Consider the following 14,658-nt stretch of genomic DNA (forward strand, 5'->3'; position numbering starts at 1 on the left):
AAAAAAAAAAAAAAAAAAAAAAAAAAACCAAAAAACAAAACAATCACAAAATCCGCACAATAATAATAGCTAACGTTGTTGGGCACTTCCTGCACACCAGGCACTAAACGCTTTCCGTATAAAACTAATTTGATCCTCATAACAACCCTATGAGGGAAGTATTATAATCACCATTCTATGAACGAGCAACTGAGGCCCAGAGAGCTTAAGCACCCTGCCCAGCCTCATACAGCTTTGCGTGACTCAAGCCCCTCCCCGCAGTGCGCAGCGCTGTGGACGAGCTCGTTGGCATTGACTACTCCCTCCTGAAGGATCCCGTGGCCTCCGCCAGCAGTCTGGACATGGAATTCCGGGTGAGCTGTCCGGCTGGTGTGTGTAACCAGACCCCCTCCTTCTCCCCTACATTGCTGGTTTTAGTTCCCTAAAGCACAGCTCTGATGCGGCCCCTCCGTTGCCGGGGATGCGGTGGCTTCCCACCGGCTACAGAATCAGGTTCAACTCCTGGGTCTGGCACTCAGCCTTGTTCATCTTGTCTGGCCCCAACTTTCTAACTTCATCCTGTTCCTCTGTAGCTACTAGTTCCAAAAAAATGCCCTTCGCTTCCTACCTCAGGGCCTTTGCTCATGCCGTCTTCCCCCATCTTCCCTGAAGGAATCGAACATTCAGCTCTAACGCACACAATCTCATTTCATCCTCTCACAACCCTGTAAATCAGGTAGTGACGTTATACTCATTTTAGGGATGTGGAGACTTGCTCAGGGCGGCGATGGCACCTGTCCAAGGCCACTCAACTAGTATGTGGCCATTACCATTGCTCCTCCCAGTGGAGTGTAGTAGAGTCTCAGAGCACAGACTCTGGAGCTAGAATGCCTGAAGGTCAGCTCCCAGCTCTGTCACTTACTAGCTGTGTGATCTTAAGCCAGTGGCTTAACCTTTCTATGCCTGTTTCTTAATACGTAAATGGAAATAATACAGTAAGGAAAGACAATCTCGGGACTTCCCTGGCGGCCCAGTGGTTAAGACTCCATGCTTCCACTGCCGGGGGCACAGGTTCGATCCCTGGTCAGGGAATTAAGATCCCACGTGCCGCGTGGCAAGGCCAAACAATTAAGAACAAAAAAGAAAAGATAATCTCATGGGATGTTATGTGGATTAAAGGAGTTGGTCTAGGTAAGGGGCACAGAAGAATTACTGTGTATGTGTAGGCAGCAGCTGCCATCATTACTACCATCTAGTCTCAAGGCCCGCTCAAGTGCTACCTCCTTCTTGAACCCTTTGCTGAGCCTCCCTTCTCCAGTCTGATGGGACTGCTCCCTTGAAGCACTCCTGCTACCCTCCTTTCCATGCTTTTTAAGAAAAGCACCTGTTGAGTCCCCCAAGGACAGCAACTGGGTCCAACCCCCCCGCATCCCCACAGGGCCTGGAGACATCTGGGTGCTGGGCTAGTCTGCTTTGGCCCTGACCCTGATCCTCCAACCCCAGGGGGCCTTCTTTCCCCTGGCCGACAGCAACTGGAGCCTGCGCAATCGGGCGGTGGAGCCCCAGCTGCCCGAGGAAGAGCGGATGGTATATGTGGCCTTCTCTGAGTTCTTCTTCGACTCTGCCATGGAGAGCTACTTCCAGGCAGGGGCCCTGAAGCTGTCGCTGGTGGGGGCCAAGGTATGCCAGGGTCTGTTTGTGGGATGGGCAAGAGGGGGCCTGTGATGGAGCTTCTGCCTTATCCCCAATTCCCCGGTCCAGGTGCCCCATGATCTGGACATGCTGCTGAGGGCCACCTACTTTGGGAACATCGTCCTGCTGGTGAGTGTCAGCGAGAGGTGGGAACCTGGCCAGGGCGGGGGGCACGCCATCCGCACACCCGTGATGGGACCGGTGAGGCAAGTAGAGCCCCCAGTGGCAGCTGTGGAGTAGACAGAAGGCCTGGCCTCCTGCCTGTGGCCACATCCCTTCACTTGGCCAAGCCTGTTTCCAGGTCTGCGAAGGGGGCCTGCCGCTCCTGCGCCGTCTCCTTCACGAAGCCACAGTGAGGGTGGGCTAAGAACCCCAGCTCGGCCAGTGTAGGGGCTTTCACAGCGACTGATGTATTATCCTTTTTGCTTATCTTCCCTTGTTTAATGGGGAGTTAAAATTTTTAAAGAAATAGTTCAGTGATCATTAAAGGACCTGTCCTTGGTTCTACCTTGTAAATGATGGAGCTGAGATTTGAACCCAGATGGGAATCTGTGTGATTCCAAGTCACCCTGCCTCTCTCCTCTATACTATGCAACCTCCCAGAGTTGTCATGAGGATTAAATGAATTAATACATTTGGAACAATTACAACAACAGAGAAAGTGCTCAGTCAACACCAGCTGCTATGAATGCTATCCTTGTCATCATGATGATCGTGGCCAAGTGTTGTTAAGAGCATGGACTCTATTGCCAGACTGCCTGGGTCTGAGTCCCAGTTCTGCAACTAAATAACACAACTTGGACAAGTTGCTTAACCTCTCTGTGCCTCAATTTCCCCATCTCAAAAATGGGTGTAATTTAATACCTGCTTCACACAGTTATTGTGAGGTTTAAATGAGCTAATACACGTGAAGTGTTTGGTGAAAAGCACGCACTTGGTCACTACACTGCCTGTAGAAGAAATAGCTCAGCAGTTTCAAGAAAAGAGATATGGCAGGGAGCTTGAGATTTTTTTTTTTTTTTTTTGGCCACGCTGTGCGGCTTGTGGGATCCTAGTTCCTGGACCAGGGATTGAACCTGGGGCCACGGCAGTGAAAGTGCCGAGTCCTAACCACTGGACTACCAGGGAATTCCCCGGGATATTTAATGCAAAGAGACTGTCCTGGAGGAGTCTGGATTGGAGATGGGTCCTGAATACTGAGAACTCAGGAAAGCAGAAAGAGAAGGAAGGAGGCATTCCTAGAATGAGACATTCCCTTGTCTGAGAAAAGGCAGAGGCTGGACACAGTTCTGGAGGGTTCCGGAAGCCAGACCAGTCTTCCCCTTTGTGTCTCTGGGCTCCCAGACGGTACAGCCACTCCCTCCTCCCCGGGGACTCAACAGGGAGGAGGACTTGACCCGTCTGGAACTTGACCTGTCCTCCCTGCTCTGTCCCCAGAGCCCGGCAGTGATCGACTCTCCGCTGAAGCTGGAGCTGCGGGTCACGGCGCCACCACGCTGCACCATCAAGCCCTCGGGCACCACCATCTCTGTCACTGCCAGTGTCACCATCGCCCTGGTCCCACCCAATCAGCCCGAGGTCAAGCTTTCCAGCATGACCATGGTACGGACACCAGGGTCGGGGCTGCGAGGGATCGGGGAGGAGGGCTGCGGACACCCTTTGGGGCTGTAACACCACCCTCCCTACCTTCCTACACAGGATGCCCGTCTCAGCGCCAAGATGGCACTCCGGGGGAAGGTGCTGCGCACACAGCTGGACCTGCGCAGGTGGGCGAGCCTGTAACCTCTCTGAGCCTCAGTGTCTTCAGGATAATCACACCTGCCCAAAAATACTGGGGAGCTAAAATCCAGTCATACCTATAAGACACTGGAGAGCCGGGGTCTTGTTAACGCATAAAAAGTGTTTCATTTTAGTGTAGTTTCTCTGCATTCTCACCACCCAGAAGCAGCCAGAGCAGGTATTATGAGGGATGACCAAGCTGGCCCAGCAAGGTTAAATGACACACCTACAGTCACATGGCAAAGTGCATGAGGACATGGATTTTGCACATCTTAGCTTTGTGATCTTAAAACAAGGTACTTTTTATCTCTCTGAGCTTCATTTTCTTCATGCGTTAAATATAGAAAAGAGTAGCACCTACTTTCCAAGGACGTGCCGTCCAATGTGGCAGACACTAGCCACATGTGGCTATTTACATTTAATTACAATTAAATAGTTCCTCAGTTGCTCATTTCTATAACCACATGTAGCTAATGGTTACTGTGTGGACAGTGCAGATACAGAACATTTTACAGAAAGTTCTATTGGACAGCGTTGTTCTGGGGAGTTAAATGAGATAACGCAGGGTAGAGGTTAAGAGTCTAGATTCTGGAGGCAGGTTCTGCAGTTTGCCAGCTATGTGACCTTATGCAAGTTACTTAATCTCTCTGGGCCTCATTTGCCTCCTCTATAAAGTGCAAATTGTAATAGTGCCTATTTCTTAGGGTTGTTATGAGGTGGCATTTTAAAATAGTTTAATAATATTTAACTTTTTAACATGCATAGTATCTGGCAGGGAGTAAGCACTGAAAGTTTTGCTCAATAAACGTAAACAACACATGTAAAGCCATCAGCAGAAGTCTAGCTTATAGGAGGTACTCCACAAATAAAAAGTAGCAGACTTGAAATTAAACAAACAAACAAACAAACAAACAAAAACTGGAAAAAAAAGTAGCAGACTTGGAGAAAAGGCGACTCAAGGAGGGAGAAATGACTCACCCAAGGATACACACCTGGAAATTGGTAGAACCCCCTGGAAAGGTTTGTAGGTGGTTAACATCTAAGACTGAAACTCAGGGGCTTTGGGTGGGTAGGCCTGAGTGGCCTGGAGAAGGTGGAGCTTCCAAGGGCTCGTGCCCACTGGACCCTTCTTTTTTTCCCACAGGTTCCGAATCTACTCAAACCAGTCTGCGTTAGAGTCGCTGGCAGTGAGCTGGGAATGGGGGGTGGGGTGGGCCAGGGCTGGGGTTGAGGGGGGCAGCGAAGGTGAGCCCACCCTCTACGGGCTGCCCTGACTTCCTCCCTCCTCCCCCGCAGCTGATCCCACTGCAGGCCCCTCTGAAGACCATGCTGCAGATTGGGGTTATGCCCATGCTCAATGGTAGGGTTGGGGGAAGTGAGGAGGGAGGGCGAAAGGACAGGGGAGCCAGGTGGGCCCGGACTAAGCCGGCTGTTCCCACCCACAGAGCGGACCTGGCGTGGGGTGCAGATCCCACTCCCCGAGGGTATTGACTTTGTGCGCGAGGTGGTGACAAACCACGCGGTGAGTAGGGGTGCGATGGGGAAGGAGGGCAGAGCCTTCCCCTCCCTCTACAGCTCTCATGTGCCCTCCGTGACCTGATCCTAGCTTCTCCCTTATCTCATTTTAATCTTACATCAGATTCCTCCAGCCCTTTGCACTGGCTGTGTCCTCACCTTGGAACACTCTTCCCTGATTCTACCCTCAGTGCCTACTAATCTTTCGGGTCTTAGCTAAGAGCTCATCTCCTCCAGGAAGCCCTCCTTGACTTCCACACGCTGTGCTCCTGCAGCCTCTGTTTCAGCACCCTTCACAGGGAGTTATAAGAACCACTCTGCTGCTCCACCTCTCCCACTAGATAGAGGCCAGGGACTCTTGTCTCCGTCTCTAAACCCTGCTCTTGGTAATGGAATGAAGAGACTCCCTTCTCTGCTTCCCTGCACAGGGTTTCCTCACCATCGGGGCTGACCTCCACTTTGCCAAAGGGCTGCGAGAGGTGATTGAGAAGAACCGGCCTGCCAACACCAGGAACCCCCAAGCACCCAGTGCCCCGCCACCCTCCATGGCAGCTGTCTGAGTGCTCAACCCCGACCCTGGCAGCTGCATTCAGGACTCCACCGTCTCTCATCCCCTCCCTCACCCCGTCACAGCCTCTAGTGTCCTCTAACCCCCAGTGCCACAGAGAAGATGGGGTTTTAAGCTGTACCCAATTTAATTCCATAATCACAGTCAATCCATCAATTACAGTCCTTCCACCCTCCCCGTGGGCTGTCCTGAGCTCTGTTGTGTTCCTGGGATGCGATCAGTGCATTGAGGCCATTCTTTAAGCAGGGAGGGGGCCAGGCCTCACCCCAGTGAGTCATAAAGTGCAAACTCCCCCCAGACTGTATATGTGAGGCGCTGGGGCCAGGTCTGGGATGCACAGGGCTGTGGGGGGGGGTGGGGGCAGTTCTGGAGGCAGGGATCTGCCCCACAGGGGCATTTTGCATAAAGGAGGACCTCCCTTCTGGCAGGAGAGACTGGGAAGGGCTGGATCAGGCAGTGGGGGGCTGCTCCCCGTGGTCATCAGTATGGCTGCTTATTCAGGAAGCGGGAGAACATGGTGAGGGCAGCCTGGGGCTTGTCAGTGGGGACCATGTGTCCGGCACCCTGAAGGGCAAAGCTTTGTGAGATTCCTTCCCTGTACAACCCCTGCCCTTGGGTGCTTCTTTCATCCTACTGAATCCCTCTAGCCGTGACCTTCCTGCTCCCCTAATCCATCTGTTTTTCCCATCTTCCCCCCGAAAACATGCCCTTCCCCGGGCCAGATGGTAACCCAGCATAAAAGGAGGTCAGAAGGAAAGGACAGGTGGGTCCTGCCCCATCCCCTCCAGCCCCCCTAGTCCTCACCAGGCCCAGGCCCTACCTTGATGGTAAGAAAGGTGATGTGGGAGAACTCCTTCACGAAGCCAGCGATCTGCTCCCCGCCATCCCCGTAGTCCACCAACCAGGGCCGGCGCTGTACCTCCATCTGCCCCACCAGGAAAGACTTAGCAGCCTGTAGCTGCCCCGTCATCTCTGCTCACAGCCACCAGCAAGACCTCAGGGGCTGGGAACTCCTCCAGGTTTTTCCCCCTCTGTCTGCCAGAGCCACACTGCACACTACCCCTGTACCGGTCCAACCCCAGGGCTGGGACCCCAGCCTCACCTTCTGGTTGAGGGAATCCACAAACCACTCGTCTCCCATGAAATTGCAGGCCATGTCCACATCTCCGTTGTACAGCAGGATCCGGTATTTCTGAAGCAGGGCAGGGGAAAAATGGGGGGTTTGGAATAAGCCCAAACCCCAGCCCTTCCCCGGTTCAAGCCCTACCCCTCAGGGAATTCAAGAGGCCCAGCTAAATAGCATAAACCAGGAAACGCTTGTGTTTTCTGACCACTTCCTACCTGCCCAGTGCTCTGCTAAATGCTTTCCCTATGAAGGTAGTAGATACCATCAATAACCCCATTTTATGGATGGGGAAATCAAGTCTCAAGATATACGAGAAACTTGCCCAGAGTCACCTGGCTAGTAGGCTAGTAAAGGGACTTGTACTCAGGCAGTCTAACCCCAGAGCCCATGCTCGAACCACTGTGCTGTACAGAACCTGGTCCTACCCCGGCTCTGCCAGTATCTCCTAGGTGACCTTGGACAAGGCCCTCTCCCACCTCAGACCCCAGTCTGCCTCTCTGTAACACGATCTGACTAGCTCTTCTCACCCTAACGGCTCCTTGGCTGATGCAGACCTCTCTGCCCCCTCCAGCAGAGCGGCATAAGGTGGGGACAGAGCCAGGTTCAAATCCTGACCCTGCTGACCACAGGACCTAGGGCAAGTGACTTCACTTCTTGGAGTTTCAGCTTCCCCTGTCCCGAGTGGCGCCCTCAAGGAGCCCCCGCCTTGCCACACTGCTCCAGGGTCCCGAGGCTGCTGGTGGACCCAGCTGTGCTGCCCCCACCCACCTGTGCGGCCAGCAGCTTCAGGTACTGGGAACACATGGTTTGGTAGAGACGGTGGTACTGGATATTCACCAGGAAGCTGCAGGAGCACGCGGGCAGGAAGACCAGGTCCAGGTTGGGGGAGAAAAAGGGACAATAGATCAGACGCCCTCCCCTACCCCCTCCTGTTCCCGAGCTCCAGCCTAAGAGGCAGATAGCTGGGATTCAGTCCCTCCTTGGGCATGTAACCTCTCTAGGACTTATCTAGATGGGGGAGGGGCTGGAATTCAGAGGTCCCCAACTCTCCTTCATTTAGAAATGTACAGGGACACTTTGTTACAATGGCTGGGGTGCAACTGGCATTAGTGCATAAGGGCTCCTGCTGACCAATCAGAATGGAACCGAGTGGCCCCTGCTGTGCCAGGCGTCACCCTCTTACTTGTAGGGGTCATAGGAGATGTGGGCAGCTAGGGTGGTACTGGAGTCAGGGAGGGGCTGGGGATAGGAGTGTCTTTCTACTAAATACCATTTAAGTAATTGAAATTTTAACAACCAGCGTGGCTACTTAAGAATGAAGTGGGTGGGACTTCCCTGGTGGTCCAGTGGTAAAGAATCCACCTTCCAATGCAGGGGACGTGGGTTGGATCCCTGGTCGGGGAACTAAGATCCCACATGCCTCGGGGCAACTAAGCCAGCGCCACAACTACTGAGCTCGCACGCCTCAACGAGAGAGCCTGTGTGCCGCAAACTACAGAGCCCGTGCGCCGCAACTACAGAGAAGCCCGTGCGCTGCAACTAGAGAGAAGCCCATGCACCGCAATGAAGACCCGACACAGCCAAGGATTAAAAAAAAAAAAGAATGAAGTGGCTGGGGGAATTCCCTGGAGGTCCAGTGGTTAGGACTCCTGCGTTTTCACTGCCAAGGGCTCGGGTTCAATCCCTGGTTGGGAACTCAAAAAAAAAGAATGAGGTGGCTAAATATTAATCAACTTCGGGGTCAGAGACCTTGAACATCCTATTGTACAGTTCACTGTCACACCCCGAACGCCCTCTGTGTCCCCATTGAGAAAACCTAGCCAAAGGATCCCTGGGAACAACAGCCCGCCACCCCCCAGGCCACGAGCGGTCACAGAAACCCACTTGCACACGTCCCAGCGGGGCAGCTGGTTGGGGATGTGGAGGGCCTTCCGCACGAGAGGGTTGTTGAGGTAGGTGGAGGCGGCTGTGGTGTTGGTGCAGGGGGGGTCCAGGCGCACCTTTCCCGCAGAACGCAGCAGTGCCTGGGGGGGGCACAGAAGGTCAGGATCTTCGCTTCCCTGCCCTGTCCCTCCCCACCCTGCCGGGAGGTAAGCGTGGGCCCTTGCGCACCTGATGCCACATCCGCTTGGGTGACAGACGAGTGAAGGTGTTGCCCAGATCCTGGACCACGACAGTGTCCTTCTCGTACCTGCAAGTGAGGTCGGGGGATGAGTGCCTGAGCCTCCAGGTGGGACTGGGTTTGGCCCAAGGGACACACGGCAGGGCCCACCTTAGATGGCTGGGCACCCCCCCAGCACATGGAGCGTAGAGGTTGTAGACGTTGAGGCCGGAGCTGCCCACGATGTGGGACACTTCCTGAAGCTGCAATGACACCCCAAAAGCCACCATGCTTTACAGAATCCTGGCCTCCCCATGACCTCCCAACAGCGCCCCAAGATTTATTGCTCTCCTACTTCACTTGGTCACTACCCTTTCCCCCCTTTCTTCATAGGCAGGGAAACTGAGGCTCAGTGGAAGGAATCTGCTAGTCCCGGGTCCAAATCCTAATGCCTCTACTTCCTAGCACTGTGACTTCAGGCAAGTGACTTCGACACGCTTGGCCTCAGTTTCCTTCTCTGGAAAATGTGCCTAATACCATCTCCCTTGAAGGAGACTCTTGAAGATGGAACAATCCACACTGCCAGAGTTGAGCACAGTCCTGGCACCTCGCAGACGATGGATGAGTGAGAAGCCCTTTCCCCTCACAGGGAAGTCACAGGAAGTGGCGTGGGAACACATCCATACTCATGTGTCCCAGAGGACGTCGAATTGCTGAAGGGTGCAGGATAGGAAACAACAGGGGGATGGGGGGGAGGAGTCCCTAAAGGGGATGTGGTCCCCTTCTCAGGATGGGGGCCGTCGGGGGTGACGGAGGGCAGGGGCAGAACCTCACATTGGTCACGCATTCTGGGTCTTTGTTGTCGTAGAAGTTACACTTGTTTTGAGAGCAGCAGTGGGTCTGGAGAGAAGACCAGAGCCTGTAGGAGATGAATGAGATTTGCTGAGGCCCACGGTGGGCAGAGAAGGCGAACACCCCGTCTTCTCAACCTCCCATCACGGCCTGGACCCGAGGGACCTAATCCCAGGGAACGATGACATTTATCACAGGGCGTGGTATGTAGCTCCCAAACCTGGCTGCCCTGGGCCATGCTGCAGCCCTCCCTCGTCCCTTTACACTCTGATGTCTATGCGTTGGCCTTTCAGCACCAAAACCTTTCTAGCAAACCCAGCCCCCACCTTCTGCTCATCAACCAGGGTAGGACCCAGGCTATCATGTGCCTGGCTGATAGACCTGAGGTCCCATGACCTGCCGCGCCCCAGACATTGCCCAGCGGTCCCCTCCCATACCTGTTTCCCAGAAGGCCATGGTAGTAGGCGAAATAGACCAGGGAGTTGTCATTTTGCTCATAGCAGGAGAGTCCGTTGCCCACAGCCAGCCCCTGTGAAACACCCAGGGTGTTAGCTCATCTGGACGGCGAGGAAGAAGAGCCTTCCTCGACCCGCACCCAGACCTTCAGCAGTCTGGAAACTGAAACCCAGGCTGGTTTGTGGGAGAGGGTGGGTGGGGGAGGCCTCTCAACGTAAAGAATGGAGCTGGCGGCTTGAGGAGTAGGCTCCCTGTTGTGGAAGGCACACAGGCCGGGGAAAGGCCAGCTAGTGGCAGGAATGTTATGAAGGAAGACTGGGTTGGAATGGAGGCGCTGACCTGTTTGACCTTGCTAACCACAAGGCTATGACCCCAAGATGCCTCCCTTCCCTCCTGCAGCCTCCCTGCACCTGAAGGTTCATGCTGGGGTCCTGCATGACCAACACTGCCAGGGTGGGGATATAGATGCCGGCATAGCTCTCTCCCGTCAGGAAAAGCTCGTGGTCCTTGTATTCCGGGAAGAGGCGGAAGAAATCTTTAAGGGCTTCAAAATTGCTCTGGGCCACCTGGGGATGGTAGGATGGAGGGAATCGGGAAGTGTTGCTGTTTGAGCTAGAAAGAATCTCAGAGATAATGACACCAACGCACCCTGTTTGTGCAACAGGATGTGACTTGTCCAAACCACACCACCTAGCACGCAACAGAGCCACAGATGGACTCCAAGGGCATGCTCTTTCTCTCCCCACATCATGCCACCCAGCAAGGCTGGGGCACGTGGGCAGGCAGCGGACTCACCTCGGTGTCATTGGTTGCATAAGACTTGTCATCGGAGTAGGAAAAGCCCACCCCAGCTGGGGACTCGAGGTATAACACATTGGCAATCTACAGGGGAAGTGGAAACGGGCTAAGGAAGGCTCCCCACCCCATCCCAGTGCCCAGACACCCCCACAGCACCCACAGCGGCAGCGATACCAGGTTCCAGGAATAGGGGTTGTACTCCAGAGTGGCACCGTCTGGCTGGATCTGCGGAGGCAAGAGATGGCTAAGTCCCGAGAGCCAGCTGGGGGTAGGGAAAGGGCCACCGTGCTGAGTACTGTATAATCGGGCAAAATCCCTGAAAGGTACTAATAGTCAAGCCAATGGTACAGATGAAGAAACTGAGGCTCAGGAAAGGGACACATTTTCAGAAGATCACAAAGTCCTTTTCTCCCTCTTCCCCGCTTCCTTCCTTTGGGAACTGTTCCCTCCCCGCCCCTTACCAGGCGTTACTGAGCTGCTTCCCGCTCACCAGGAAGGGGCCGTGCTCGGTGAGGAGGCCGTCTAGGGAGCTACAGCCTGGCCCTCCATTGAGCCACAGCACCACAGGGCTGCTCTTGGGATCCTTCTGGGACTCCACAAACCTGGGAGGGAGTCAGGCTAGGATGGATGCAGGTCGGGGGAGGGCTCCTTCCAGCCCTCGCTGCTCCCAGGCTCCTTCAGGGGTCTTAAGAACACCCCCACCCCACCCCACCCCCGCCCAGGCTTCCCTGGTGGAGCAGTGGTTGAGACACCGTCTGCCAATGCAGGGGACAAGGGTTCGATCCCTGGTCCGGGAAGATCCCACATGCCGCGGAGCAACTAAGCCCGTGAGCCACAACCACAGAGCCTGTGCTCTAGAGCCTGCGTGCCACAACTACTGAAGCCCGCGTGCCTACAGCCCGTGCTCCACAACAAGAGAAGCCACTGCAATGAGACGCCCGCGCACCGCAACGAAGAGTAGCCCCCCCCGCCGCAGCTAGATAAAGCCCGCGCGCAGCAACGAAGACCCAACACAGCCAAAATAAGTAAATAAATAAAATAAATTTATATTTTAAAAAAACACCCCCCTCCCTATCATCTCCCCCAGTGGGCATCGCAGTGTCCCTCCCAAGCCCGCCCTGGGAAGCAGGGCTGCAGACCAGTAGTGGAGGTGCTTGGAGCCGGAGCCTCTGAGGTAGCCAGAGTACTGGCGGAAAGACGGCTGCTTGGCCAGCCCTGGCAGGCACTGGATCTCGTCCTGGTCGGGGGCTGCCTCGCTTCGGGGCGCCCAGGAGAGCAGCAGCAGGAGGAATGGCGGCGACAGCGCGGCTCGGACCATCTGCAGCAGGAAGCGGGGGCCGGCTGTTTACTCGCTCGCTCGCTGCTCAGCCGCCCGTGGGGAAGACCTGGCGGCTCATCAGCGAGGGAAGCCCCGGCCCAGTCCCAGCTCCCACCCGCTGAGCTTCCTCCGCCGCGCCGCCCCCCGCCCCCCGCCCGCCCCGCGCCCCGGGGACTCCCGGATCCCTTCCAGCCTCCGGGATCCCCTCACCTCTGCTCCCTCGCGTCCTTGCTCTCCCGGAGGTGGCCCGCGAAGGGAAGTCATGTGTACTCCGAGTCACGTGTGCTCCAGCGTCATGTGACAGTCTTCCTCCTGCCCATCCCGCCCCACCCGTCCCTGAGCACCCGGAAGACGGAGGGGGCGGTGGCGGTCAAACCAGGTGAAGGTCCGTGGGCCTCGCAGGTCGTATCCCGGGCGCCGGCGGTCAGATGACCCAGGTGTGGATGGCCAGGATCCCCCAGCCTCCCGGGGACTCCGTTCTAAGCGGGATGGCTGAGCAAGCGGCGCTAGGACCCCTGGGCAGAGCCTCGGGGAAGGGAGTCAGGGGGGAAGTACCTTACATGGTGCCGCCGCGGTCACCATCTGAGCCCGCTGCCCAAAATAGCCCCCGGCGCCCGCTGGCCTGCCTCATGGCTGGGAGATGGCTGCTGCCTCCGACCCCGTGGAATTGGGTGCGCCCTGGGGACCCGCGCGCCCCGAGCCCCCTCCCACCCGCTTCCACCCGGTACACGGTGCCAACATCCGCGTGGACCCCTCCGGGACGCGGGCCACACGCGTGGAGAGCTTCGCCCACGGCGTGTGCTTCAGTCGCGAGCCGCTGGCCCCCGGCCAGGTGTTCCTGGTGGAGATCGAGGAGAAAGAGCTGGGCTGGTGCGGGCACCTGCGCCTCGGCCTGACTGCGCTGGACCCCGCCAGTCTGTCCGCCGTGCCCGAATTTTCGCTGCCCGACCTGGTCAGCCTCGGCCACACCTGGGTCTTCGCCATCACGCGCCATCACAACCGCGTGCCCCGGGAGGGCCGCCCGGAGGCGGAGGCGCTGGCCCCCAGCTGCCCCCCAGCCCTCCTGGTGGAACCGCATCTGTGCATTGAGCAGTTTCGCATTCCCCGCGACCGCCTGGTGGGCCGCAGCCGTCCCGGGCTGTACAGCCACCTCTTGGACCAGCTCTATGAGCTGAACATGCTGCCTCCGACCGCGCGCCGGAGCCGCCTGGGTGTTCTCTTCTGCCCGCGCCCCGACGGCACGGCTGACATGCATATCGTCATCAACGGCGAGGACATGGGCCCCAGCGCCCGGGGGCTGCCAGCCGCCCAGCCCCTCTACGCGGTGGTGGACGTCTTCGCCTCCACCAAGAGCGTGCGCCTGGTCCAGGTCGAGTATGGCTGTAGGTATCCCACACCCTGGGCAGCGACCCCTCCTGGCCTAGTGTCGGGACAGGAACCTGCTAGGACTCCTGAAACAGGTAGCAAGGCCTTGGTTTGTCCAGCATTATTTTAGAAGTGGGGAATCTGACTTCAGATTCTGCCTCTACTTGTGATCTTGGACAAGTCACTTTCCCTGGCTCTGGGCCTCAATTTACCCATCTTGGCTGTGATTGATTAGGATGCCCTCTAACTCCCTTTCTGGCTTTGCCAATATTTTCTGCATTAACCTAGGGCATGAATTCTACACCGATTTTAGATTTTGGTCCTCTTTGAGAATTATGTGCTCTTTTATTAGACAAATGCTCATCGATTTGGGCATACCAGTTTAAAGGCATCACTTTTAAACCCCATGTGAGAGCTTCTTAATCCTGAGGTCTGGTTCATGATAGCCCCGTTAAGCCTTTTATTTATCCACCTGATGACATTTTACGAATCCAATGAACGAGAACCCTGTGTCGGGCCTGTGCTGGAGGCTAGGGGTTGCACAGGTAAATCGGACACCACCCCTGCCCCCAGAAGCTGCTAAGCGAGGGGGAAGGGAGCAGGATGGGTGCTATAATGGAAACAGGGCTGCAGAACCGGGAAAGTGTTGCAAAAGAGGTGCTTATCTCAATCATGTGAATAGCCCCAGGCCAGGCTGGGCCTGGAGAGTGAAGGGACCTAGATCTAGGTCTCACCCTCGGCCCAACCCTCCCGTTCCTTTTGCCTTTGACAACCTTCTTTCCACAGTGCCGTCCCTGCAGACTCTGTGCCGCCTAGTGATCCAGAGGAGTGTGGTGCACCGGTTGGCCATTGATGGGCTCCACCTGCCCAAAGGACTTAAGGATTTCTGCAAGTATGAGTGAAGGCCTGCAGCCACCCTGGAGCAGGGCCACGTGAATGAATCCTGGCCCCAGAGGTGTGGCTGCCCTGAAGCTGGCCATACTGATAAGAGCCGGGATGGAAATAAACACAGTCGTAGCTGATGCTGATCCTTGGAGGGTCTCCTTGCCCCTGAAGGCTGTGAGGGGCACTTCTTTTAGAATCACTGGGGGTCAGCAGGGTAGGTGAGA

At 56.0% G+C, this 14,658-nt stretch overlaps 3 protein-coding genes across 26 annotated transcripts in view; 2 read left to right on the forward strand and 1 right to left on the reverse strand.

Annotated features, from left to right (window-relative positions):
• The window catches only part of PLTP (phospholipid transfer protein), a 10,860-nt gene extending 5,135 nt beyond the window's left edge, over positions 1–5,725 (forward strand). For both annotated transcript variants that reach the window (XM_007115518.3, XM_028483655.2), the window contains 9 exons: positions 262–353; positions 1,483–1,659; positions 1,741–1,800; positions 3,109–3,273; positions 3,370–3,437; positions 4,595–4,637; positions 4,747–4,810; positions 4,896–4,972; positions 5,394–5,725. In XM_007115518.3, the coding sequence (XP_007115580.1) occupies positions 262–353; positions 1,483–1,659; positions 1,741–1,800; positions 3,109–3,273; positions 3,370–3,437; positions 4,595–4,637; positions 4,747–4,810; positions 4,896–4,972; positions 5,394–5,525 (878 nt within the window). In that variant the 3' untranslated portion in view covers positions 5,526–5,725. The remainder of the gene's footprint in view (positions 1–261; positions 354–1,482; positions 1,660–1,740; positions 1,801–3,108; positions 3,274–3,369; positions 3,438–4,594; positions 4,638–4,746; positions 4,811–4,895; positions 4,973–5,393) is intronic.
• The window catches only part of CTSA (cathepsin A), a 33,942-nt gene extending 21,392 nt beyond the window's left edge, over positions 1–12,550 (reverse strand). For 13 of the 23 annotated variants that reach the window (XM_028483641.2, XM_028483643.2, XM_028483637.2 and 10 more), the window contains exons 1-15: positions 12,395–12,549; positions 12,006–12,184; positions 11,357–11,468; positions 11,041–11,091; positions 10,864–10,950; positions 10,479–10,634; positions 10,050–10,141; positions 9,595–9,679; positions 8,932–9,023; positions 8,772–8,850; positions 8,544–8,683; positions 7,428–7,503; positions 6,636–6,725; positions 6,354–6,458; positions 4,443–4,462 (exon numbers count right to left, since the gene is read on the reverse strand). In XM_028483641.2, the coding sequence (XP_028339442.1) occupies positions 4,443–4,462; positions 6,354–6,458; positions 6,636–6,725; positions 7,428–7,503; positions 8,544–8,683; positions 8,772–8,850; positions 8,932–9,023; positions 9,595–9,679; positions 10,050–10,141; positions 10,479–10,634; positions 10,864–10,950; positions 11,041–11,091; positions 11,357–11,468; positions 12,006–12,184; positions 12,395–12,448 (1,418 nt within the window). In that variant the 5' untranslated portion in view covers positions 12,449–12,549. Of the gene's footprint in view, positions 1–4,428; positions 4,463–5,641; positions 6,098–6,353; positions 6,459–6,635; positions 6,726–7,427; positions 7,504–8,543; positions 8,684–8,771; positions 8,851–8,931; positions 9,024–9,594; positions 9,680–10,049; positions 10,142–10,478; positions 10,635–10,863; positions 10,951–11,040; positions 11,092–11,356; positions 11,469–12,005; positions 12,185–12,394 lie in introns of those variants that run through there. The other 10 variants (XM_028483645.2, XM_028483642.2, XM_028483646.2 and 7 more) reach the window with 4 other exon arrangements.
• A 123-nt stretch (positions 12,551–12,673) lies between these two features.
• NEURL2 (neuralized E3 ubiquitin protein ligase 2) lies at positions 12,674–14,571 on the forward strand. The gene is made up of 2 exons (XM_007115516.4): positions 12,674–13,566; positions 14,336–14,571. The coding sequence occupies exons 1-2, from the start codon at positions 12,825–12,827 to the stop codon at positions 14,449–14,451; spliced, it is 858 nt and encodes a 285-aa protein (XP_007115578.1). The 5' UTR covers positions 12,674–12,824; the 3' UTR covers positions 14,452–14,571.
• Positions 14,572–14,658: the final 87 nt, after the last annotated feature.

This window comes from Physeter macrocephalus, unplaced genomic scaffold (genome assembly GCF_002837175.3).
Source record: "Physeter macrocephalus isolate SW-GA unplaced genomic scaffold, ASM283717v5 random_49, whole genome shotgun sequence".
In the NCBI taxonomy this organism is placed as follows: domain Eukaryota; kingdom Metazoa; phylum Chordata; class Mammalia; order Artiodactyla; family Physeteridae; genus Physeter; species Physeter macrocephalus.

Coding starts and splice junctions, on each gene's coding strand:
- NEURL2 (XM_007115516.4), top strand. CDS start 12,825: ATGGCTGCTGCCTCCGACCCCGTGGAATTGGGTGCGCCCTGGGGACCC. Junction 13,567..14,335: donor GGTCCAGGTCGAGTATGGCT/GTAGGTATCCCA, acceptor TTCTTTCCACAG/TGCCGTCCCTGCAGACTCTG.